The sequence below is a fragment of the Macrotis lagotis genome, chromosome 1, assembly GCF_037893015.1.
Source record: "Macrotis lagotis isolate mMagLag1 chromosome 1, bilby.v1.9.chrom.fasta, whole genome shotgun sequence".
NCBI lineage: Eukaryota > Metazoa > Chordata > Mammalia > Peramelemorphia > Peramelidae > Macrotis > Macrotis lagotis.
The window spans coordinates 395,454,113-395,481,374 of record NC_133658.1 but is presented as its reverse complement, the minus strand read 5'-3'; the positions used below and the strand labels follow the sequence as shown (position 1 = coordinate 395,481,374).

Below are 27,262 nucleotides of genomic sequence, written 5' to 3'. Positions count from 1 at the left end.
GGGCCCTTAGTCGGATCACATTTTACAAATGAGGTAAAAGTTCTCAATGTTTGAGACCGTATTTGAACTCGGGCTTTCCGGACTGTGTAGCGCTCTAACCGGATCCACAATTTTCTGGTGGAGGTGGAGAGGAATCCTATTCATAATTCCAAATCCCGACTTTTTTTTTCTTTCATCTGGTCAGCCTCCAGGAGGTACATCTAGCGCTAGTGTTTTCCGCGGACCACGTGGGCGCCCCACCCCGGAAGCAGCTACGGCGGCGCATGCGCTCTGCCGGCGGCGGAGCCTGAGCCGTCGCGGCCACCGTAGAGCGAAAGCGCCAAGATGGCGGCTCTCTGGTGGAGAGACTTAGGTTAGTGACCAGGCTGGAAAGCCGGAGTGGGATGAGGGCTCGGAACCAGAGCCAGCCTGACGTGATGGATTCTGTTTCTTTTTGCAGGTTCTTTCTGGCTGAAGAGTCTGAGGAGCCGCGGGGCGTATGGTTTGGGGTGAGTCACGAGGGGAAGAAGGCGAGAAAGCACCTTTAGTGGCCTTAGAAAGGAGAATGCGGAGCGATTGGCGCCCAGTTACCCAGAAGGCCAGGTCGGGCCATTGCAGCCGGCTTTGATTGGCTCAGAGCCGAGAGGCGCCGTGTGATGCGAAGGGAATGGGGGGGCGAGTTGATAAAGCCCCCCCCCCCCGACAAAAGGGGCGCTTCCAGCTTCCAGAGGCTCCTTAGAATATAGATTGCTTAGAACTAAAAAGAACTTAGAATATAGACTGTCAGGCCCAGAAGGGGCCTTAGGGGTCACATGGGTCACCCCCCCCCCCCACCTTGTACCGAGCGGGGAAATTGAGACCCAGAAGGCGGAAGAGCCTCACCCAGGATTATTGGCGGACAAGGAACTCTTGGCACAAGTGGTGGGGGTAAATGGCATTTTAGGTGAACTGGAGTGGCTTTGTCTGTACTCAGTGATTTTAATTTAAGCACGACCCTTAAAGAGGGAAAGCAGTGTGTTTTGCTTGAGTAGAAGAGAACGTTATAACAATTAGGTCATAGTAGTGAAAAAATTGTGTTCACGTTTACTTGAGAGGCAGGAACTGTAAATGTCCCCCATATCTGGTTCCTGTAGAACTGGAACTTTTGTTTTTATTTTCCTATTCTTTGTATTAGCATGGTACTATCAATTTAATTTTTTTAGGGTTTTTTTGGCAAGGCAAATGGGGTTAGGTGACTTGCCCAAGGCCACACAGCCTGGTAATTATTAAGTGTCTGAGGTCGGATTTGAACTCAGGTCCTCCTGACTCCAGGGCCAGTGCTCTATCCACTGCACCACCTAGCCGCCCCGGTACTATCAATTTTATTTTATTTTATTTATGTTTTTGCGAGGCAAATGGGGTTAAGTGGCTTGCCCAAGGCCACACAGCTAGGTAATTATTAAGTATCTGAGGCCGGATTTGAACTCAGGTCCTCCTGACTCCAGGGCCAGTGCTCTATTCACTGTGCCACCTAGCCACCCCTGTACTATCAATTTTAAAAGCACTGTTTATAAACAGTTTCAAATGAAAGCAAGTCTTGAAGCATAACTTAAGAAGGGAGATTTGAAGTGATCACTTTTAAAGTTTTGAAAAGTCCTTACATATTTAGTGTCATTTGGTCTTCTTAACAAACCTTGTGACTTAAGTACTGTTAATAGCTCCAGTTTTTAAATGGGAAAACTGAACGACTTAATTGGTCACAGAGCTATTAAGTGTGAATGAAGTAAGTCTTCCTGCCTCCAAACCTACTCCTCTTGTAAAATGTACTGTCTGCTTGGGCAGTAATTATTAGATACTCTAATAGCTGTGTATTGATATAATCAAAACTTACAGGAAGAATCAATTTTTTCTATCATCATTTCTGTTGTATAGATAGGAGGCTAAATCAAGCAAGATTTTATTGTTAAGATGATCCTGGCACAGTTAGGATCAAAATACAAAAAGCCTATTTTTATCACAGATTCAAGGGATAGTATTTTTAAGGGAGATCCTAGAATCACAGTTTCAGAACTTAGAAGGGGCCTTAGAAATAAGCTAGGATTCTCCTAACTGCCATTTACAGATGAGGTCAGAGAGGCTAAGTGATTTGTCCATTGTCACAGGATTTAGTTCTGAGTTATTTAACTCCCAAGTTTTTCATTGTGACAACATCGTCTCTCTTTGTTTTTAATATGCATAGATTATAACTTTTTGAAGAGCAGCATTTTAAATTATATATAAATATATATATATATATATATACATAACATAAAATGCTAGTAAGAGGTTTTTCTAAAATTAAATGGATTATACTTGGATTTCAGTTATCCATGCTGCAGTTGTACCTGACAGTATCAAATTCTTAATGATGTTTAATTCAGGACCTCGCTACAAAAATTTAGGCATGTGTCTCACACAACACAAAGCTTGGTATAGTAGGTAATAAACAATTAGTACTTGTGTTTAATACACTAATTACTATGTGAGGCTTTGCTTTTATCTTTAAGGTGAATTATTACTTGTGGAAACCAGCAAGGTGTAGAGAAAGAAAGGGCTGTACTTATTCAGAAAGACCTAGGTTCAAGTCTTATATGACAAGTTAGCTGTTTGTCCCTGAGTAAGAACCTCTCTTAGTTTAGTCAGCTAAGACTATAAGCTGTTGATCTGCATTGCTATAAGTTCTTTTTTTTTTTGCAAGGCAATGAGTTTAAATGACTTGCCCAAAGTCACACAGCTAAGTAATTATTAAATGTCTGAGGCTGAATTATAATAGTTCAGATGAGCATTAAGGGTATTGGAAATGCTAATGCAGAAACTGCAGATGTAAGAGACATCATAGAGATGGAATTGTGAAGAACACTTGACAACTGATTGGATATTGTAGTAATGGGTAATGTAGAAAAAAGAATGTAGGACAGCTGAGATTTTAAACCTGTGAGATTATTAGTGCTCTTGATTTCAGCAAATGAAGTTTTCCAACAGACATTGACCAGGTAGCATTGGTGTTCAGGAGCAATATTAAGGCTGTATATAATATAGCTTTGGGAGTCATTTATAGTGATCTTAATTAAAACCTTGGAAGTAGATAAGATCACCTGAGAGCATATAGAGAAACGAAAAGTAATAAGAAATAGTGGTGAGTCAGAGTCAGGAAGATTTGGATATCCCTCTCTGTACCTTAGTTTCATCTCTAAAACTGATATGCTAGTTTTTGAGGTAAAACATTTTTGTTAACATTCTATGAATGGAAATAACACATACATGTGTAAAGTAAAGAAGGTCTAGATATGGTAGAGGAGATCCCAGCAGCTCTAGAATTGGTGAGGGAGTCCAGAAAGTCCTCTTTTTGAAGGTGCTATTTACTCTTCATTTTGAAGGAAAGTAAGTATTCTTTTTTTTTTTAAAGGTTTTTGCAAGGCAAATGGGGTTAAGTGGCTTGCCCAAGGCCACACAATTAGGTAATTATTAAGTGTCTGAGGCCAGGATTTGAACTCAGGTACTCCTGACTCCAGGGCCGGTGCTCTATCCACTGCACCATCTAGCTGCCCGAAACTAAGTATTCTTAAAGGGAAAGGTGACTCACAAAGCATTACACTCTAGATATGGAAGACAGTCTTGCAAAAGCATAAACAAGAACATGACTGTCCTGTGTGAGAAGAGCTAGATGGCCGGTTTGCCTGGACTGTATAACATGCCGAAGGAGATTAATAAATGATAAACCTGAAAAGGTAGATTGGAGCCAGGTTGTGAAGAGGTAGAAGAAATTGCTTTTGATCCTAAAGGGAATAGAAATTCACTGGAATTTGTTGAGCAGGGGAGTAACCTGGTCAAATCTATCATTTAGAATTAGTGACAGCTTTGTGGACACTAGCTTAGAGAGATATGTGGAGTCAGGGAAAGCAATCAGAATGCTATTGCAGTAATTCAAGTTAGAAGGGATGAGGGTGATCATGTGAGTGGAAAGATGGGGAAAGATACAAGAGATGTGTAAAAGGTAGAATTTATGAGACCTGGCAACTGTTTGAATATGTGTGGTCAAGGAGAATTAGGCACTGAGAATGACATCAAGGGAATGATCTAGGTGATAATGGATACTGGTACCTATGAGAGGAATATGGAATTTGGGAAAGGACATGAGTTAGGGGGAAGATAGTGGATTTTGCTTTTGACATTGAGTTTGAGATACCTGTGACATCAGGTTCAGGAGGCCTAATAGATGGTGATATTGGATTGGAGCTCAGAGAGGGTGATGTAGGAGGGATATATTGAGATGATCATTGAGCCCCTGGAAACTGATGAGGTCTTCAGGAGAGGGAACAGAGAAAAGAGAAGAGGGCCCAGGTCAGATTCTTAGAGTATACAAACAGTACTTTACCCAAAATCTCTCCCTTCATCTTCAAGGCAACCTTGAGAAGTAGGTGCTATTATTATCTCCATTTCACAGAGGAGGAAGTCAAGGCTAAGCGAGATTAAGTGATTTGCTCAGGATCATAAAACAAGTAATTGTCTAAAGCAAAATTTGAACTCATCTCTGTGACTCTTTAAGTCTAGCACTTTATCTACCGCAACATCTGTCCATACCAAATGTTTTTTTTTTCCATTTAATGGAGTCTTGTATTCTCTATACCCTTTAGTAAGAAGATCCCTCTGATCTCAAATATTATTTGTGTTCACTAAGGATACATTGTATGTGTGTAGATTATTTTCATATTAAAAACAGTAAACATACATAAAGCTTATCACATGCAAGGCATTGTTCTAAGTGCTAAAAAATAACTTCTCATATTCTTCTAATTTGGTTTTGATTTTCTTTGTTCTAAAACATCAGCCATCTAACTTTACAGAGACTGCCAAATCAAAAATGAACCTTATATTAATAACTAGTAGTTTTTTCTCTGTGACAGTTGATAATTTTTTTTGCGATGCTTTTTGCCACTTGACATATCTAGCACTTCCAAATGTTTCTCAAAAAGAGGAATAAGGGGGACAGCTAGGTGGTACAGTGGATAGATCACCAGCCTTGGAGTCAGGAAGACCTGAGATCAAATCTGGCTTCAGACACTTAATTCTTACCAGCTCTATGATCTTGGGAAAATTACTTAAACCCATGGCCTTGCAAAAATCCCCCCCCCCCCAAAGGAATAAGGCTTCTGTCTATCTAGTTTTTGACTTCTTATTTCTTACTTCTGAATCATGTCTTCCAATATATATTTTTTTAACTGACCTCTCCTATGTCCACCTTTGTACTAAAATCATTGCTTATTAAAATATATGTTGATTGACTTAAAAGGTCGTACTACATCCTTAGATTTTTCTCTTTCTCATCCTCTGCTACAAATGTGGTATATAGATTGTCATTTCCTTTGTGGCAATCTTTTTGCAAATGTTTGTCATGAGCATTTGCATTACAATATGACTAAGACTCCTACAAAGTTGTATTTTTTGTTTTCTCCTTGTACATAAGAAAACCAATTCCACCATCTCCTTTATTTGTTTTTCCTAGGAGAACCTATGATCGATGCTTTCTATATAGTTGTATCTTCCTTTATTTTCTTGAAGTTTGATTTTTAATGAGAGTGTCAAGTTTCATAGTTAGAATGTTTCTAGTAGCATAATTACTCATTGGTTACTGGATAAGAATCATATATTTTAATTATCATCATATAGGTTAATATTCACAGACCTAAAAATGGCAATGGCATGCTCTTTAGTATTCTTTGACTATTTTTTTCTACTGTAGTACCCCGTCACTACAGACAGAGAAAGACGCTCTTCTGGACTTTTTGTCTGTTACATTTTTAAACTTATTTCATGAATATTTCGTAAGTCCTCAGCAGCCAAAGCAGACAGATTTTATTGCTAGGACAATTTGTAGACTTTTAGGTTACTACTATTAAATCTATTAAATATAGGGTTACTTTTTTTAATATAACAATAGGGATAAATAATATTTATTAAACATTAAAACTGACTTAACAGTATCAGATATTGGGCTAAGTTCTGGGGATATATATTGATTGAAATAACCCACACTCTCAAAGGAACTTTCTCAGGAAAAGAAAAATGTAATAGAAATAGAAGGAACAAAACTTGGTAACTAAATAAATGTGAGAAGTAAGAAAGAATGAAGAATCAAAGATAACACCAAGGTCAGAAACATGATGGTACCACTGACAGAAGTAGGGAAGTCAGAGGGACTTTTAAAAAATATATTAAGCTCATTTTAGCCTTTTAAAAAGTTTTGCTGACCCATAATTACTGTGTTTATGTGTGTCCTTAAATTGTCTTTTTTTTTCTGAGAATTGAGCTGGTTTAGTCCAATAGATTATTTCTAAAAGCTAAAGTATTAAAGGCATTCCTGTTTGTTTTATAGGTTACTCTCATCACAAAATGTTTTGCCTTTGTCACATGTTCATACAAGTGCTTCCCTTGATATCTCAAGAAAATGGGAGAAGAAAAATAAAATAATTTATCCTCCACAGCTTCCAGGAGAGCCTCGGAGACCTGCAGTAAGTTTGGGGATAAAACATCTTTTAAATTTGATAATACTTCTTGACTCTTAGGTGATTAGCAGTGAAGTAGCTAGCTGTTTTAAAAATTATACTGATTTGCATGATCTTATAATCAACAAGGTCTATTTGTAGTGATGTATTTTTTATAGCCTGAATTGCTTTATTATTTTTAACTGTATTTATAAAAATGGGTTTTAACCTTAGAATGAATGAAACATGAATCAAAGCCTAGTGTCTCATGAAAGGTCATTAATCCATTGTAAATCAGCCCCAATTTTATCCTGTTAACTTGAGAAACCCTAATATAATTGCTATTTTTAAAAATTGGAATTTTATTTTGAAATTTATGTCTTGCCCCCTCCTCAAAAGAATATTTCTATACACAGAACAGAATAAAAAAGATTGTGTATAAAGTCATGGCTCTCCATTTCATATTGCTTGCTTTAAAATATACATATATTTATATACACATATATATGTGTGTCTACATACACATGTATGTAAGATTTTGAATTACTTTTAAAACTAACTGGTTTTTCTGTGTTTTCTTTTGAACTTATGTTCCCTTCTGTTTATTTTAAAGTCTTTCAATAGCCTTCTTTTTTTTTTGAAGCATGACTATTGCTGACCTCCCTCTTCTTTTCTAACATTTTCTCACATCAAAAAATGAGAAAAAATATTCCTTAAAATAAATATGCATATTCAACACAGTAACCATAGAAAAAAATGCTTGTGTCATTCTGCACCATGAGTCCACTTTTCTGTGTTTTTTGGAGGCATGATTCATTACTGCTTTGGTCAGAGTAATTAAATCTTTCAAAGTTGTTTTTCTTTACAGTGATATTTGTGCTCTCTTAGTTTTCCTCAGTTCATTAGAGGTGCTTCTTTAATTCATTAAAATTCAGATTTTGCTGAATGAATGAGATACACTGTGGTCAAGTTCTGATATTTACACTGGGAAATTCTTTAATTTTTTCTTACTTTAAATGTCATTGAGTAAATAATTGCTTGTAATGGACCTACTAATATCTTATTAAACTGAAAAAGATTGGAACTATTTTCCAACTGCCTAATTTATTTTTGGGCATAATTTTCTCATTAGGTTGTACTTTTACATAGCCTTGGACAAACAGCCACTCCTCCAGTCTGAAAGTATTTTCACTAATCTTGGCTTCCAATTTTGTAAGCACCTTCTTAGTTTTTTAATAGATAATAGTAAACAATTTTAAGTTATATGTTTCAGTAAGGTAGAGAGATAAAAAAGATTAATAATAATCCACTTAATATAATATTTTATATGGAAATGTTTCCATTCCCAGTTTCCTTTGCTTTCCAGTGTTTGCTGTGCTTTAATATTCTCAGCTGAGATGTACATGTGTAATTTAAGTAGCACCAGGATCTAGTGTAGATTTACCTAAGCCATATGTGGGGGAGACTTTTCCCTATTATCTAGCTACCTCTCTCTTTGCTCTACTGGTCCTAGGCTGCCCAGACTTCATTAGGGTTAACAGTGGAGAAAAGTTATGCCTGCTCACACCAGTGGGATGAAATGTAACTCAACAACTCTGATCCTTCTGGAGAGATGGAAGACTACTAGACCTTACCATATGCCCTATATCCTAAGATTCTCTGTCCCAGTACATCTTTCCTGCTTCTACCCTCTCCAGACCCCTGGGTACTGTCATCTGATCTGCAAATGCATGTTAAAGATCCCTGGGTCTTACTTTCTCTCCTTAGAACCTCCAGGACTTTCCATCTAACCTACAGCTGACTCCCCCAATTACCATGTGTGCATGCTTCCTGAGAGCAGAAACTGTCTTGACTTCTTGTATTTGTATCCTCAATACTTAACACATAGTGACTACTTAATAAATCTTTTTTTCATTCATTCTCTCATCCTTTTTTTTTTAATTATGAAGACACATTAATTTTGTTTTCATTGATTGGGAATTTGTGATAATTTGAATTGAGATTGGGCTGCATGTTATTAATTTACTTTCTATTTTAAAAAAAGTAACCACTTTGCAACTTATTTGTATAAACAAGATTATTGGGAGAATGATCAATTTATTCTGTATCTTTTCTAGATAGTCTCACTGGTTTTAATAGCACTCCACACAATCTACAAACTATTTTAAATCATACTTAGCAATTTGAGAGACACGTTGCCTAGTTAGATATGGCAACTTAAAGCCAGAAAAATCTGAGTTTAAGTCTTATCTCTGACATTGGCAATTTGACCCTTAGAAAGTTATTTATTTTCTCAGTGGTCTACAAAACTCTTTTTAAGATAGAGAAAGTTTGGACCTGTATTGGTAGAGTTCTTTTTATGAATGAAATCAGAAGTTCAGTTGTATCTTATCAATTCAGGTTAAAAAAAAAGAAGCTGTTATCGCTTATTCATTTAAAGCAAATCTCCTAAGGTAGTCTTAGGATGTACACTATGTAATACTTAAGACTTATACTATGTAGCACTATCTAAAATTAATCAAATACATTTTTTAAAAAGTATTCTCAGGGGCAGCTAGGTGGCGCAGTGAATAGAGCACCGGCCTTGGAGTCAGGAGCACCTGGGTTCAAATGCGACCTCAGACACTTAATAATTACTTAGCCTTGGGCAAGCCACTTAACCCCATTGCCTTGAAAAATATAAAGAAAAAGTATTCTCAGCTCAGCAAATTATTTTAAATATTTCTCTTCAGACTAATTTTCTACAATCCAGGAATTACTGCAGTTCAGTGTTTGTCTTAATTTATCCAGGTCTTTCTAAATTGAGCTCTTACAAAGATCTCTCATCATCCATTAAAAAAGTTATCCTTTTTTTCTATTTTAAGTAAATGTTGATCTTTATCTTCTGATTTTTGAGGAGGATATATAATAGCTGTACCCCTATCTTCTTGGAATATGATCTCTTTTGTTCCTAGGATTGTGGATTTATACTGCATGTTCAAATATCTTTCCTTAGTTCATCCAGGTAGAGAAATATTGACCCCATAAGAATAGCACAAACCAAAGTTTCCATTTTTAAGATTACTAACTTTAGCTCTCCCTTAACCTGTAACTGAAAACATTGTTCTTTGATTGTTTTTTAAAAATTTCCTTTAATAGGTTTTTCATTTCTGTTGTATTTCTATTGTTCTAGTTCATTCTTAAATATTAAACAAGTTACTCTCTTTACAACAGTGCTTTGAGATAGTTAATGAAAGTTTTCTGAACACCAGTTTACAAAAAAGGACCTTCTTGCTCAGTAAGCTTAAGGACCAGTAAGAGACGTAGGCAGGATTTGAAGCCAATCTAATTCTCTTTCCATCAATCTCTGAGGATACTGAGATTCTTCACACTCATACTGATGTGTGTCAACTCATTTTCTGTTTTTAATGGGAGGACAGTGAAAACTAATCTTTAAAAAAAAAAAACCCCAATACTGTTGATATCTTGTTTTTACATCATATTCTTTCCCCCAATATATCCTTTTTTCCTTTTTCTTAGAACCATTAATGATAATAAAGAATAAAAAAGGGGGAAAAATTTAGCTAACATATAAGCTATGTCTGACATTGTATGCAGTGTGATCTCCTATGAGGCTCATTTTCATGTGTGACTTGTAAGTTAGATCTGAAGGCAGTTCCAAAAATGATCTGAGCAATGGTATCACATTGGAGTGGAATATACTTAAGTGACCACTTTGGAGTTGTAAGTTCTGGCATGATTTTTTTGTGTCTCTGTGTCATTTTATAATCATTTTTTAATACATGGATTGCCTTAGAGCCATTTGAAGCTACAAAGAAAAGTGAGTTTCATTAAAAATGGTATTACTACACAATTTAAACATTGCAATTTATTCACCAGACTTGGTCTCTAAAGACTTTTTTGCATGTTTAAAAAATCATGTTCATTTACAGTGATTCAAAATTGGCTAAGATTGGAGGTATTTAAAAGAGTATTTTTGCTGGCTCTAATTGCACCTCACAAAGAGAAGGTCCAGAAGTGTTTTGAAAATTAATAATGTGCAATAATAGAAAGAATAATAGACTTGGAGTTAGGATATCTATTTCTCATCCTCTCCTCTGCTAGTAATTCTCCCTGCAGTCGTAGACAAGTGTCTTTATTTATCTGAGTCTCACTAAATTGGGGCCGAGAAATTTGGGACCTATATAGGTATGTAACCTTTAGTCTTCAGGTTCTTTATGGAGGGGAGTTTTTGTTATTTACTCCTGTTATTCACTCATCCCTCCCCGCCTCCACATCCCATTCTTTATGAAGCAATTGATTTGTTGGGTTCTGAAAATTATTAGTAAAATTTTTTTAGAGAGGAAAAGTGACTTGCTTAAGTTAACTTGGATGGTAAAGATCAGTGTCAGGATTTAAACCCAGATCCTTTAAGTCCAAATTCACCATTCTAGCCCCTGTAGGTAGAGGAATGAATAGGACCTTTAGTCTTAAAGTAGGGAAGATCTGAGTTCAAATCCTTCCTCCTTGCCTGGTGGACACTGAGTTTAATTGCTCTACTTTATCGGGCTAGATTTAGCCAGTCTTTTCAGCTTGACTGTTCACTAGCCCACACTACCCCTTCTGATCAAATGTTTTTACATACACACATGCAAATAGATCTCTGTATGATTTTTCTGTGGGTATTCTCTCTGTCATTGCAGATCCCATCCTGTCCTTGTGAGTTCTCTTATCCTGTGTGATTCTTGTCTGTGTCCTTTAAATGTACTGTAGAGAATTTTCTCACTGTTCACTATTCCACCAAAATTCTTTCCTGTGTCTCTTTTTATATTTTGTAAGTACCATTTCATCATTTAGTCCATTTGATCTCCCTTGCTCTTGCTACATGACCAAGTCAACTACTTTTCCTATCTTATGTTTCTTGTACTTCAAGCTGTAGTAATGTTCTAAGATTCAATATCAAACAGCATCATCAGCAAACTTTCAGAAATATATCTTTTGATGAATGGAAGGTGGCAGCAATAGAAGTGGCTTGGTATTGTTGAAGGATCTCCACAATTTCCTAAATGAAATCCAGCCTGTTTCCTTCATCCTATTCAGTTTTTCTGCTAAATTGGCTCATGGTATATATGTTCATATACTGACTCAGTGGATTTGCTTTCTGATCTTATGTCACAGTCTGGACAAGAGTTTTTTTTTTTTACATTTAGTTTTCACACACATTTATGTGTGTATATTTGTTAGTATGTATTTGTTTGTATTTGTTCAGACTTGTGAATTTATAGGTCTAGGGAACTACTGGTAAAGAAAACCTTCCAACAGTGTGTATCAGTAACTTTCTCCATTGTATGGTTTTGGTGTCAGGAGTACCAAGAGGTCAGGTGGCTTATCAAGAGTCACACAGCCAAGATACGTCAGTGGGGAAAGTTGATACCTGATCTTTCTGACCTTGAGACCTTCCATTGTTTACTATGCACTTTTTCTCTTGTGTACTTTTTCTTATGTTAAGAGTAAATTGTTTTTTTAAAAATTGATTATTTTACAGCAGTACTTTTAAAGGCAGCTTGAGAAGCATTTTCACTATACATATTCTTATTTTTAAGCCTTATATGACTTTTTTCATACAACTGAATATTTATTATACCATAATTTTTTCTAATTTCCAGACATTTTAAATGTAAAAAGGATAAAGGAAAAAAGATTAAGAATTGTTGAAGTGTATGTACTATTGTGGAGGCATATTAAAAATTTCCTTTTTTGGTTCAACTGAAATATTAAATAATATTCTCTCCCTCCCCCCATTTCCCCCACACTTTAGAAAGGTGGGTAATATGGCAAAAAATCTTAATAAAAAAATGAACTGAGTGGTAACAAAACATAGATAAAGATAGTAAGCCAACCCACCAAAAAAATACATTTAAAAAACCAGACAAAAATAAATGAAAATATGGCAAAATGGATAAAGTAAATATTTAATAAATAAATTTGTATTGTTAAGAACAATGCTTTCCTCACCCACAAAGTGATTGACTTATCTCAGCACCATCTCTCTTTTTCCCCCCTGTTTTTTCCCCTGAACAGGGATATTTCTGATGAGAAAGGATTAAATTATTCACAAGAAGTCCAAAAGGGAATGGAATAGGGACTACTTTTAGAGGCTTCTAAAATGTTAATCCAAAACTATTTTCAAGTTTCCTATAAAATGTTTCCTTCCTTTTATTTTGGGAGGATATATAATCTAAGAGTATTTGGGGGAGGGGGTTGAGGACAACACTGATTTGTTCTTCTTTCTCTGAGATGGAAGTGACTTGGATGTTAGATTAATATTAAATAAAATAAAGATGTTTCTGGCAGATTTTTGTCTAGGACACAATACAGAATTAATAGTCTTTTCATTTATAACATTTTCTTTTTTACTATATCTTTTTTACTATGTAATTAGAGCAGTAGTAACTAACAATGTTATTATTGTTTGGATAAATTTACCAAAATTTTAATAATCTTTTTTCCAGGAAATATATCACTGTCGAAGACAAATAAAATACAGCAAAGACAAGATGTGGTACTTAGCAAAATTGGTAAGAAAAATGACTGACTAGAATGTGAAGTGTTTAAGAAAGGAAATACTTTTAATTCCTGTATTCTGAAAAGTTATAGACCTTAGATTAGACAAGATTGATTTTAAATAAAATCTAACCTACAAAAATAGCTGGGTTTTTGGCTAGTGCTTATTTTTAAAAAAACAAAAAGCTAAAGGAATAAGGCATTAGTGTATTTAAAAAATTTAATGTAGTTAGCCAAAAAGAAATTCTCGTTTATTAATTTCATGACTTTCCTTAATATTGAGAATTACATAGGATTTTTCTTCTGAATAACTGAGTCTCAATGTCTTTAGACATTAGACCAGAAATGATCTAATGTTTAAATTAAAGGTTTGGGGATCTTGATTAGGTGACAAAGAGTCTTGAAATCAGTTTTAGGAAGCCTTGACTCTCAGCAAACCAGTCTTCACAGAGTTGATACTTCTTGATTTGTTACCTAGGAGATGATGATTCTGTATAAGAAAGTCTAAAGGAAGAAATAGAGGTGATTCCCTTCCTCTGGAATTAGGCTGTCTTATTTCGTAACATTTTCTGCAGTTCCTTGACAACTGTGTGTACTACCTGCAATAGAGACTTTGAATTTTGTTTTTCTTGTTACGTCTGACTCTTTGTGACCCATTTTGATATTTTTTGGCAAAAAAAGTAGAGTGATTTGCCATTTCTTTCTCCAGCTCATCTTACATATGAGGAACTGGGGCAAACAGTATGACATGACTTGTCCAGGGTCACATAACTAGTAAGTTGTAAGATCAGATTTGAACTCAGTAAGATAATTTTCTTGACTCCAGGCTCTATCCACTGTACCACCTAGCTGCCCCAAATTTTCTTGTAATATTTACTAAATAGGTATATCTTAGCAGTACTAACAAAGTTTATCTTTAAATTATATAAGTAGAAGAATGATTTTAAACTAAGGATGCTTATGTTCCTTTGTTTACTTCTTTTTTTTCCTATTTTTTGTAGATTAAATTGCTTCCTTTAGAGGTTATTAGCATAAGGCTTTCCATTCAATAATTTAATACATTAAACATTTATTATATTTACAAAATAGTGTGATAAGAATTAATGATACAAAGATAGCTATAAACACAAATCCTGTTCTCATGGAGCTTCCATTTTCTTTCAGTTAGGGAATTCCTGCTTGGGACCATTTAAGGAAGAGATGGGCAGTCATCTCTCTATTCTCACTTCTCTCCTTTCTTTGTTCCTGTTTCTGACTTTGGATTTTTCCTTCTTCCTCCTCACTTCTATACCCTTATAGCTCATTTCCGAGATTATAGAGAATCTTAAAAGATCAGTTTAATTTTGATTTAGTAGGAAATGAGAATCTTTGAAGGACTTTGATAGATTCATAGTATTGTGTTAAAAGTATTATTTAGGCAGCTTATTGAAAGATTAGAGGGGGAAAAACTAGAATTAGGCATCCTGAGTAGAAGGTCCTTACAATAAGAAGACAAATCTTAAGATGGCTTATCAAGTGTTTATTATATTTCAGACAGTGTATCAAATACTTGGGTTATAATTAAAAGCTAGAAGAAAAACCATTTCTGCCTTCAAGGAGCTTACATTCTGTTGGTATAAGACAGTACAAAAGAGGAAGCTGAAAAAGTGGAAGTAGGAGAGGTGAAAAATTAATTCTGGAAAATCATGGGTAGAATAAATGGAAAAATAATTTTGGAAAATCATGAACAGAATCCTGAGAGGAATCAAGGAGTGGACATTGATACCTTGGATACACCTTAAAATGGAGGTTCTGGAAGGAAGTGGTCAATCAGAAGAAGGGACCGTAGGGATGGAGTGATCTTCCAAATCATGATGGAGAAGGAAGATCAGAGATAGAAACAGGGAAAATATGACTAGCTTCTGGAGATCATAGGCACAGATTAATCAGTTAATGAATTTTTGTTGAGTTATTGATTGATGAGTTCTGAGCAGAAGTATTTTTTGAATTCAATGATAGTGGGAAGGAATTACTTTTTCTAATTGTGCTTTTTTGTTTTCTTTATGTCTTTATAATTTTAGATAAGAGGAATGTCCATTGACCAGGCCTTGGCTCAAATGGAGTTCAGTGACAAGAAGGGGGCAAAAATAATCAAAGAGGTAAATTTGGTAATTTTTTTGCCTTCTCATTTTTGTATCTCTAAGTATCAATGTTATTGAGTCCCTAATGTTCCTAAGTTTCTTGCCTTAGGAACATTGAATTGGTATTGAGTTTGGTGGTTGAAGGAATTAAGAAGACTTTTGGTGGTGTGTACTGTAAAATTTTTCTGTATTATCTTCTTTAAATTAAATATTGGCTTTCCTTTAATAATCATCAGAGGTAGTTGATTTCAACTGTCACATTCTCTGCAGTACACGTTTTATAAATTCCTCAGAGAACTAACATCTTTGATGGAAACTTATGGTTTAAAATTCTATTGAGTCATCCTTGACACTATGAAGTATTAACTGGACTGAACTGGCTTCTAATCTGTGGTTGGCCAGAGCCTACCAGAGCAGCTTAGAGTCAGGAGAGTCAGGAATTAGACAGAAGTTTAATTTCAGAAGTGAGGGAAACAAGAACTTGTATTGGGGCCCCACTCCAGTGGGGGAAATCGAGGCTGTATGGAAGAGTTGTGCAGTGGTTGAGCAGTGAAAGCTGGCCCTGACAATGGGAGTTAACAGCAACAGTGCTGGGTTTCATGACCAGAACTTGTCTGAGTTCAGAGAACAATTGGTATTGGTCAAAGTACGACTTCTTTAATTTGTTTTCTCCTAGAATTAGTTCTCATTCTTTTGATTTTGCACCTGCTTTGTTTTGAGATAGTTGTTAACTAGGCATGTTCTCTTAGGAAATCATTTGAAAGCATTGATCTTCTATACTTGTTTATTTTTTCAATAGAAATTTATTAAGTGTTTACTATGTGTAGCATATTGCACTAAATCCTGAGGATAATATTAAGATAAAAGATAATTCCTGCCCTCATAGAACATGCTTTTAGTATTAATTAAACATTTATTGAATATCTACTGTCTATGTCAAAGAGTAACTAGATATTGTATCATTTAAAAATTTATTGATATCTTTTGTTTTTACATTACCAAAATTTCTTCCATATTCCCCCTTAATCCACCCTCCAAAGAGCTATTCCATATAACAGTTTTCTAAATTAAAAAAAAAGGGAAAAGGATGAGGAAAAAAATAAGCAAAACTGATCAATTAATCAAAAAACTGCAAATATATGCCTTGTGTTCCATCCATAGGTCTTCTGTCTCTGCAAAGGAGTGAGTTGGTAATATCTTCTCAAATCTTATAGTTTTGCAGAATTAACTTTGGATTGTTTTGTGCTGATTTTCTCCATTTACTTTGTTATCATCTTTGTGTATATTGTTTACATGACTGCTTACTTCACTCAGCTCAGATTGTGAAATAGATTTTGAGTATTTAAAAGAAGAAAAAGATCATGCCATGTAACATACAACCATATTTGACTTATTTTGTATTTTTGTTCTGCACAAAGTTTTTAAGTTCAAAATATCCTTGGAGTTCTTATTTAGCTTTTGACTTTTAAGAAAAAAATTCTTAAATATAATTTTTGAGAACTGCTGCTAATGTCTACTTCAGATTTAAGGTTTAAAAGGAGAATGTCAAATGATTTAAAGCTGTTATTTAGCTTTTTGGCTTCTTAAGCTGTGGAGCTTTCTGATAAGTCCCTAACTTACAGACATAATGTTCAATACCCTAGGCTCTTGCTTTTAATTGCTGCTATCTTTTCCTTGATAGATTGCCTTTTCTTATGAAAACTTAAGCAGTATAGCTAATATTCCTTACATTTGCAAATCTTGTCTAAGGAAGAAAAACTCCTGTCTCTACTCCTGTTATTATTTCAGATTTCTTTTCTAAAACTGACTGTTCTGTAGATGTACCTAATTAGTGGTCTTATTACAGAGATAAAACAGCAAGCAAGAAACTACATTCTTTTTTTTAGCCAGGGGTCACCAGTATTAACTTTTTTTTCTTTCTCATAGGTTCTCTTGGAAGCACAAGACATGGCAGTGAGAGACCACAATGTAGAGTTCAGATCCAATTTATACATAGGTAAAGGATTTCATATTTTTAGAACTGAAAAATGATTTCCATTGGTGATCCTAAGTGCATTTTCTGATAAGATTGTTTTATATCTGGCCAACTTAAGACTGAGTGTAACCACTGAAAATTTTGGTTAATGTTAGCTTAGAAGGATGCTGGTGTTATCCAGATACAAATGTTAATAACTACAGTACATAATTCTTCTGTGTCCTTTAAATGACTGAAGTAATATAGGCCATGAAACTTTAGCCAACAACAATAATAATAATAATAATAGTAATAACAAAATAATAATCAACACTGATCCGGTACTTCATTTAATTAGATCATCTGGTCATGTTTTAAAATTTTTCCTATTTATTATTGTGCATCTGATAAATATCAAGAAACATGAATATTTTCCCATTTAAAGAAGAACAAAAAAAGGACTGCATATGAAACCATTAATCTCCACTATGTACAGTAGAGTTTTTTTGGGGGGAGGTGTTTTACTTATTTAATATACTATTTTCAAACTACACCCTTCTTGTGGTGTTATATTATTTGCTCCACCAACTTTCTTCTGCTGTTTGTCTTCATTAAATGATTGATTGATGCTTTTTTTCTTCATTTCTTCTTTTTTTGCTATTATTATCATTCTCCATTTACTTTCTCCTATTAATTTTTCTGCTCATTCCAAAAAAAATTTTTTAAAAATAACAAGTATGTATAGTTAAAAATAAATCCATTATTGGCCATGTCCAAAAAATACTGTTTCTTACTTTACCTCTGGTCCATTTCCATAATAAGCACGAATGATTGTTGGTCTTCTGGAGTTATGATTGGTCATCATATTGATCATAGTTCTAATGTCTTTCCCAGTTTTTTCCATTGTATCCTTGCTCATATCATTCTTTGTCAGTCCTTATAATACCTTCCAGGTTTCTCTGAATTCATCTCTTGTCTTTTATTATAGTATAATGACATTGCTTTATATTTATATCCTGTAATTTATTCAGTTATAGCCCGATTGATGGTCACCCACTTTTTCTTCTTAGTTCTTTACTCCAACAAAAATTGTTGCTATAAACACCTTTTGTACATAGAAGTTCTTTTCCTCTGTCTGATCTTTTGAAGTACATACTGATAAGATAATAGCTAGCATGTATAATAGTGCATTAAGGTTTGCAAAGTACTCTGCATATTATTTTGTTTGATCTTCACATAACCTAGAGAGGTAGTGCTATCTCCATTTTACAGAGGAGGAAACTGAGACTGAGGGATGTTAAGTGACTTGTCCAGAATCACATAGTCTGAGTCTCTGAGGCACATCTTCCTGACTCCAGTACTCTATCTATTGCACCACCTAGATTCCTGGTGGTGGTAGCACTTGGTGAAAGGATATGTCTAGTTTAGTTGGTACACTTTTTAAAGTAGGGACTCTTTTTTTAAAGTTATTTTATTTTGTTTTTTTTTTTCAATTATATGCATAGATAGTTTTCAACATTTTTTGTAGCCTTTTGACTTTCACAATTTTCTACCTCCCTCCCTTCTCTCCCCCACTACATGACAGCAAGTAATCTGATAGGTTATATGTGTATAATCAAGTTTAACATATTTCCATATTAGTCATGTTGTGAAAGAAGACGTATGCTTTGTTCTACATTCAGACTCTGGATGTTTTCTCTCTGGTTGCATATGGAATTTACCATCACCTGTCTTTTGAAATTGTCTAAAGCAGGGATTCTTAACCCTTTTTGTGTCATGGATCTTTTGGACAGCATGATGAATCTTATGGATTCCTTAAAATAATGTTTTTGAATGCATAAAATAAAGCTATATAGGATTACAAAGAAAACTAATACTATTGAAATATTTTACAAACAGTTATTGCAAGTTTAAAACAGTGAACAAGTGTTAAATTAATTGAAGTCTCTGGACCATAGTAGTTCAGCATCCTAGATCATAGATATACAGTAGACCTCAATGATTAAAAAAAGCACCACCATTCTAAACATTGACTTACAAGGTACCCCCTACTCCCTTAGAGAAAATATTTTATACTCTTTGGAGACTAGGCAGAGAAGTAGTGACCCTGCTGAATTTTTTTTTTTTATTTTTCATTGAGGCTAATTTATACAGGATAGAGAAGTATTGCTGAGCCAGTTACCCAGAGCTTTGGGTTTTATCACTAGTTTGAGATCTTACCTAATCAGTCTTGCAAAAGGTATTTGCAGAAAGCAGGGAAGCATGACCTTAGGACAAGTGGTATATATCTTCTCTATCTCACGGGAAAGCCAGAGGCTGTGGGAAAGTGATTCCTAAGAAACCAAAACAAGAAAAAAGCAGAACTCAAATTATAAAATACTTTTCTATCAGAGAGGAGGTAAATAGAGGCCATATGGAATTTAGACCTTTCAAACTGATTCTCAGATCATTAATATAGCAAATGTAATTTAAAGGCATAAGGAATGATTTTAAAATGATTTTTTTGCAGGCCAATAGTAGAAATAAACCATCAGTTGTAAAGGTTCTTTTTATCTTTAATTATAATCCTTTCATTTGGAAGCCTCAACCTTAGCAATGCCCTTAACTTTTTGAATGGTAAGATCTGTTAGATTTCAAATATTAATATGACTTGGGATAAGCAAAGGACAACATATGTCTGTATTTCTTTTCTCTCAGATTATGACATTTTATTCAGCTGAGAAATATTTATTGATCACTTGATGTGTGGAAGACATAGTAGTAAGTGATAAAAAGAAGTCAGCAAAGTATCTGCACATGGAATAATGTGAAGATATAGTAAGAAACATCTAAGTCATTTCCTCACTTATATCTGACCTTTTGCTTGACTCCCCTATTTCTGTTAGTGGAACCACTACCTTTCCAATTATTTGACTGAAAACTCAGATATATATATATATATATATATATATATATATATATATATATATACACACACACACACATACACACACGTTTTTCTTCTTTTTTTACCCTTCATTCACATCAGTTGCCATGTTCTCCTGATTCTTCCTTCCCACTATCTCATATGTCCCCTCCCTTCCTTTCCTCCATGCAACAATCCTAATGTCAACCTTTACTATACCTCCCTAACCTATTGTAATAGCCTCCTAACTATCTTCTGAGACTTCAGTCACTCTCTGTTACCCATCCTTGATAGAATTGACAGAATAATTTTCCTTAATGGGCAGGCCTCATCATTATAAATATTGATCAGTTTAGGCTCACCTCATAGACCTTCTACAATCTGCCTCCTTATATATTCTTCCTTATTTATTTTTCTTTGTTCTAGTCAAATTAGACCACCAATTCTCCTGATCTTGTCTTTCATCTTTTTTGCTTATTCAGTTTAAATTGATCTTTACTTCCTCAAATTTTCCTGAGACAATAAGGTAGGGATTGTCATTTTTCACTGTGTTGCTAGAACTTTTTATAATCTGCTTATTTGATAAATGTCTTTCAAATAAAAGACAAAGTGCTAAATTTAGAGGAAGAAACTTAGGACCTAGGAATTTAGGAACAAGGAAATTAGGAACAGGGAAGTTTCTGTGGAGAAGGTAGAATTCAAACAGTATCTTGAAGGATGGGTAGGAATTAGAAAGGTGTTGCTGGGAGCTGGGAAATGGTAGGAAAATGATATTCTAGATGGAGGAAACAGCATGTGCAAAAGCATAGAGGTGGGAAGTCCAGGGGTACATTTAGTGTATAAGTTAATTTAGTTTGCCTAGAAGTTATACACCATGGTTTAGTGGATGTGTAGCTCTGTGATGAAGTCAGGAAGAGTTAGGTTCATGTCTTGCCTGAGACCGTTCCTAGCTGTGTGACATTGACCAAGCATTTAATATCTCTGACCCTCAATTTCTTCATCTAAAATGAGTGGTTGGATTTAATGACTTGTAAGGTCCTTCCAGCTCTAAAAATATCCTCTGGTCCTTTGTATGGGAAGAGAAATAGTGAGAGATAAAATTGGAAAGATAAGTTAACCTCAAATTGTGAAGGATTTTAAATTCATGACTTAATATTTCAGACTTTATTTGGTAGTTCAAGGGGATCAGAGCAAAGTTTTTGAGCAAGGGTGTGATAAGAGCTATATTTTAATATTAGTTCTTTGGTAACTGCATGTAGGGTGGATTGATAAGTGGATAAACTGAATGGAGGTGGCTGTGATGAGAGGTCAGTTATTCAGACATCATCTTTGATTTTGTACTCTTGATGGATATAAAATGAAATAATGTAAGTGAAAATGCTTTGAAAGCCATAAAGTGCTTATATAATTGTAAAGGATGTTTTGCAGCAAGTTCCTTCTCTCTTAGGAGTCCAACATTTATTACAAAGCTTCCCTGGGCCTCTTCCTACCATTCTTAGGTAAAGTAGTTGAAGCTGTTGTTTTCCCCTAACTTCAGCAGCAATTACCACTGACCTCAGCAGTTTTGTAATCAAACAAAGATGTTGATGCCTAAGCAAAAAATTCTCAATCTGCCAAGGCTATATTATAATGTAAGAAGAAGTTTTATTGAAAAATATTTGAGCTTCAAAAAATATCCAAAAATATTTGTACCTCTCTGTAGGAAACTAGACTGAACCACTATGAGGAAATTAGAAGTTTTTTTAGAACTTGTCTGAACTAGACTGAAAAATAATCTAAAATTCCATTTATTTGTCTCAGTACCTCTTTCCTAAAGGAGCTGTTTATTCTGGGTGAAATGAAATGTGATTCCTGCTAACCTGGAATTAATAGAAGTAACTACACTTACTCTTACAATTCAATTAAATTGTGACTTTCCATCGAAACATCTTATTTTAAATCAGATTCCCATATTACTAATTATATTCTGGCATATGCACAGGGAAATCAAAATGGCAACTCAGATGACTACAGAGCCATGGTAGTTAATCATAAATAGTTTCCTATAGGAATAGTATGAATAAATAATGTTTGGGAATTCCCAGAAACTCAGCGGGAGATGGGGTGGATGAGGAGGAGAAAATTTTCTTAACCTCCCTTAATGACCTTTCTTGCTTTATGACTGAATACAAAACCTGATTGAAATAATTTTATTCAGTTCCGTAGGAAGATGTTTCTTAGTTCATTGTAATTGAATTCTAATGAAAATCATAAATTCCTGTAAATAGTAAGCTTATTAGAAACAGAATGACCCAACCTAATTTTTGTCTCTCAGATAAAGGGAGCAAGGTCAAATATACTTATAAAGCAATAGTGTATTTATCTGAAGTTCTGAAAAACCCTATTGGTAATTCTAAGTTTTGTTGGCCATTTTTAACCCCCAAGCTGCTTAAAAGAATACTTCATTCTAGCTCATCAAGGCACATTGAATTGAATTCATATATAGAGTGGAAAGAGCCCAGGATTTAGAGTTGGGAGATCTGGGTTCCATTTGGTATAAGCCATGGGACCTCAAGAAAAGTCTTAAGCCTATTGGAGACTCAGCTTCTTTATCTTCCAAATTGAAATGTTTAACAGAGTTGTCTTGAGAATCAAATGAGATAATGAATGGGAAGTACTTTGAAAATCTTAAGGTACTATCTGAATTAAGCTATTCTTTTTCTTCAGTTTTTGAGGCCTTTCATCACTGAGTGATTAGATGTTTTATTCCATAAAGATTGGAACTGAGACCGTTAACCTTGGTATTATTTACCAAGATAGTCATCAGATATTCATATAATGAATGTGGGCAAATTATTTAACCTTCCTGGTCCTCAGTTTCATCAAAATGAGGTAATTGGACTAGATGGCCCTTCTAATTCTAGATTATAATACTTTGAAATAGAGGATTTTTTATGATTGTAGTAGTAGGAGACTGGTTTTTTTTTTTAACTGCCATTTCAGCAGCAACCATTTTAGGCTCTTGTTACAAACAAGGGTAAAGAGATTTTCTAGTGCAGTGGTTTTGGGTAGCATATGTTCTCATTATAATCTAATTTCTTCAGATGGCTATCATTGGTCTGAAACACTATTTGGTATTGTATGACCACAGACTTAGAAAGTCTCATCTAAAGTTATAATGATCAAAGATATCGCGAATAGCTCATAACAAATGGACAAGGACAAATCAAATTTCATGTCTTGATGATTTGTGGAGTTTTATGGCAATTAATTTTTTGAGTTAAGCATTATGGCAAAAAATGAAGAAAGTCAAACAACTAATGTAAAATGTTAAGAGAACTTTATAATTTGAAATTCTGGTCATTGTGATTTTTAAGATCTGCTTTAATCATCTATAATATTTAAGTTCCTCACTTTTTTGAGGCATCTTAATTCTTATATTTATCCATTGTCAGCTATCTAGTGAATATCTAGTACAGAACTTGACTCTGATGAACTATTACATATATTTGACAGTTGTCTGATTTGCATATGACAAAAGAAATATGGTGTATTGTCTGCCTTCAAGGAATTTGTAATCTACTTAGAGAAATTAGCTATCACAATACAAGATAACATGATGATATGCCAGATTGTATAATACAAAGCAGGACTGTAGGAGTTCATTTCTGTGGATTGGAATGGTTAGAATAGACTTGAGTGTGGGAACTGGACCTTGTAGGAAAGTAAGATTTAGATGGACTATCAGGACTAGGGGAAGTCATAAAGGTAGAAGTGAGCCTTTTTTTTTTTTCAGGACAATGAGGCCAATAGTTTCTTGTATTTAATTCATGTTTTATTTGGTATTGGAAAAGATTGGGAACTAGATTATGGAAGACTTGAGGCCTTGAGGAGACTTGGAAGGTTTTTGAGCAGGGTCCCTGTATTAAAAAAATTAATCTGACCTTAAAGTTCAGGATTGGTAGGTGAGACAAGGGAGGTGGGAAGACCAGTTACAAGAACGTTTTAAAAGTTCATGACTCTTGTGTATTTTGAAGCAATTTCCTTTTGAAAAGATTTGGCAGACTTTGCTATAAGGAAATGAGTATTAATGTCACACAGTTACAAATGATGTTTCATGACTTTGTGGTAAAATGTGAGAGTCATTAGGTTACTACTTCTGAGCTTTCATTACTTGCATACATAGACATACATATATATATATATATATAGATGTACATATACAAATATATATAAATTAGGTATTTTGGGGAAATATAAGAGAAATAATGAACATATTCTCCAGTAATAGCTCTCCCTTAAAAAAAAACAACTCAAAAACCTCCCACTCTTTTTTGACAAGTAGTTCAGCCATTTGGTTTGAAGGCAAATAAGAATTCTAGTTTAAATAATGCTTTCATGGCAATTGTGTACTTATCCATCATTTGTTTTGAAGTGAGTACAGAAGTTAGGATTTGATCTCTGGATGGAAGAAGGTCACCATTTTGGTAAACATTGGGCAGATTCTGACACTGGATTCCAGGATGCACTTGACCCCAGTATTCTACTTGTAGTGCAGCTTTCTTTCTGGAACCATTAAATATTTTCAAAGGGCCAGCAAAATGTTTGAGGTTAGGTTAAGGTTGAATAGATTTGTGGGGTAGAAACTCCTTCATTACCATACTTAGACTGTTTCTTATCTTTTACCTTTGCAAAGTAGAGATAGTACCTCCAAACTCTCTTACAAGGTAGTTGTTAAGGAGATGTCTAAAGAATACTTTGAGAGAATCTCTTCTCTCTCCTACCATATTCTAAATTCACATAAAGCTTAATTATATCTCAATAAGAACATAAGAGTGATGAATATTGATATGAATTGAGTTGGTTAAAATTCCTTCATTGAACTATAGATTTTAAAGTTTTAAGGGAAAAGGGAAAACTGGGTTGAGAAAATTGTCCTTTTTGGGGGGGGGCAAGGCAGTGGGGTTAAGTGGCTTGCCCAAGGCCACACAGCTAGGTAATTATTAAGTGTCTGAGGCCAGATTTAAACCCAGGTACTCCAGGTTTCAGTGCTCTATCCACTGTGCCATCTAGCTGCCCCACAAAATTGTCTTGTTAAAAAGAATTTTATTTATTTTAAGGCAGTAGGGTTATGTGCCCAACACCACACAGGCAATTATTAAGAGTCCAAGGCTGAATTTGAATTTAGGTCCTCCTGACTCTAGGGCTCGTGCTCTATCCACCACACCATCTAGCTGCCCCGGAGAAAATTGTACCTTTGAAAAAGCATGTTACTTGAGTATATTAATTTGGAAAAGAAACTAAGAGGTGAACAGTATTTTGGATGAGTGGATTTCTTCAGAAAATTGTTCTAATGGAATTAAATTATACCCTATTTAAAAGATTCATACGTTTTACAATTCTGAACAATAGGCAGCATTGGTATATGGGAAGCATTGTGGTAGAGTTGGCCACAGTAGGTACATAATAAATGTTTATTGAATTAGAAAGAGTACTATACTAGGCATGAGTCAGGAGACCTGGGTTATAATAATCTTAGTTTGTCTCTTTGCCAGATCATTATAGCCTTCAATTTTCCCATCTATTAATATTAAATGAGTTGGTTCAACTAAATATCTCTTAAGACATCTTCAGTTCTAACATCGCTTTTCTAATTTAGGGCATTGTTTGAGTGTGCAGTCATGTAGCATTCATGAACATACCCTGTAACGGTATTCTTTGAGATCTGGTAGTTGCTCCGACAACAAGCATTTGTTAAGGGCTCACTGTGTGCAGGCATTAGTACTAAGTTAGCCAAGGATGCAAATAGGCAGAAGTGATCACGATTGACAGCACAGATCTTGGTTTGGAATACAGCAAGGGGCAGGGAAGGATGACTTGAGGGATATTTGAATAATTTTTTGTTACAAGTGCAGACCAAAAAGATTTCAAATCTTCTTCATGGCATGTTAGTGTTTGGTTTGTGCTAAGTAAAGTCAGATTAAAAGTGAAGGTTCATATAATCTGGAGGAGAGTAACCCATCAGGGAGCAGATTTTCAAACTTTGCCATAAACACATAGATATCTTGTCTCAGCTCTGACTTCCTGTAGTTATTCCTTTTCTGGTCAAGCTGAGATAAGGACACAATGCTGTGCAGCTGGCTTGCATCTTCTAAAGTTGATTCTTTCTCTTCCTTTTTAGCTGAATCCACCTCTGGACGAGGCCAGTGCCTGAAACGCATTCGCTACCATGGCCGAGGTTTCCATGGTATTATGGAGAAGGTTTATTGCCATTACTTTGTGAAACTGGTAGAAGGACCCCCTCCTCCTCCCGAGCAGCCAAAGACGAGCTATGCCCATGCTAAGGAGTATGTTCAGGAGCTTCGGAATCGAACCATCATTCATTCATTGTGATGAAATCAAACTCCATTGTGTATATTTTCCTCCCTTTTCTCAAAAAATGTAAATAAAAAAAGACAAATGTTTTTGTGGTTTGTCATTGGCTTCTGTAATACTGTGTATCCAGCCCTAGGGAAGCTGCTTGTTTATATTTATAAGGTTGGGTTCATCATACAAGCCTCTGGGCATATTTGTATGTGGTTGCAAATTAGAAGGGAAGATCGCCTTTCAACTCTATGGAGAGGAGATCATTTAGAAAGCTTTCCTCAGGTACACTTAAAAGGGAGTGCTAACTTTCTAGCTACTGTCCTGCAGGTGGCAGTTTTGAGACTGAGAACTGCAGACCAATCTTAGAGTGCCCTTGCTTGACTCAGTTCTCCCATCTCTGCTGAAGGTGAGAGTATCTGCATTTTGATCTACTGCACCATTTTAGGGAGTGTTGTGGAAGTGATGTTGATTCTGGCACTATTGCTACATAGCAGTGGATGAAGCACTAATCTTTTTTAACTTTTCAGCTTACTATCCAATATGAGGGAATATCTTAGGTTTCTCTTTTGTCCTTAAAGCACAGAAAAAGCTGGAATCCAATGAGAAAATTCTGACTTTTTTTTTTGTTAGAAAAAAGGACAGTTAACCATGTCTTCCTGACATTGTTCATTGTAAAGTTGAACTGTTTTGCTGTGTCACTCACTGCATTTAAGTCATTTAACTTCTCTGAGCATCAGTTTCCTCATCTCTAAAATGAGAGGGAGTTGATCCCTAAGGCTTCATCCAGTTCTGATGTCCTAGAGTTCTATGACTTAGAGTATTATTAACTACTGAGGAAAGAAGCAAACTCAAATCTCTGTTCTGTATTCCAGAAATAGAGCAGTAGGTGGCACTATACTACACCTAATGGCTAGGA

At 35.0% G+C, this 27,262-nt stretch overlaps 1 protein-coding gene across 2 annotated transcripts; it reads left to right on the top strand.

Annotated features, from left to right (window-relative positions):
• Window positions 1–283: 283 nt before the first annotated feature.
• Window positions 284–26,909, top strand: MRPL22 (mitochondrial ribosomal protein L22). 2 transcript variants are annotated; one of them, XM_074212538.1, is made up of 7 exons: window positions 284–352; window positions 440–488; window positions 6,371–6,506; window positions 12,971–13,036; window positions 15,083–15,160; window positions 17,069–17,138; window positions 26,162–26,903. In XM_074212538.1, exons 1-7 carry the CDS (start codon window positions 325–327, stop codon window positions 26,371–26,373), a joined length of 639 nt encoding a protein of 212 aa, XP_074068639.1. In that variant the 5' UTR covers window positions 284–324; the 3' UTR covers window positions 26,374–26,903. The 2 variants fall into 2 exon arrangements, with proteins under 2 accessions (XP_074068639.1, XP_074068640.1); XM_074212539.1 differs by lacking the exon at window positions 6,371–6,506 and having other exon boundaries at window positions 333–352; window positions 26,162–26,909.
• Window positions 26,910–27,262: the final 353 nt, after the last annotated feature.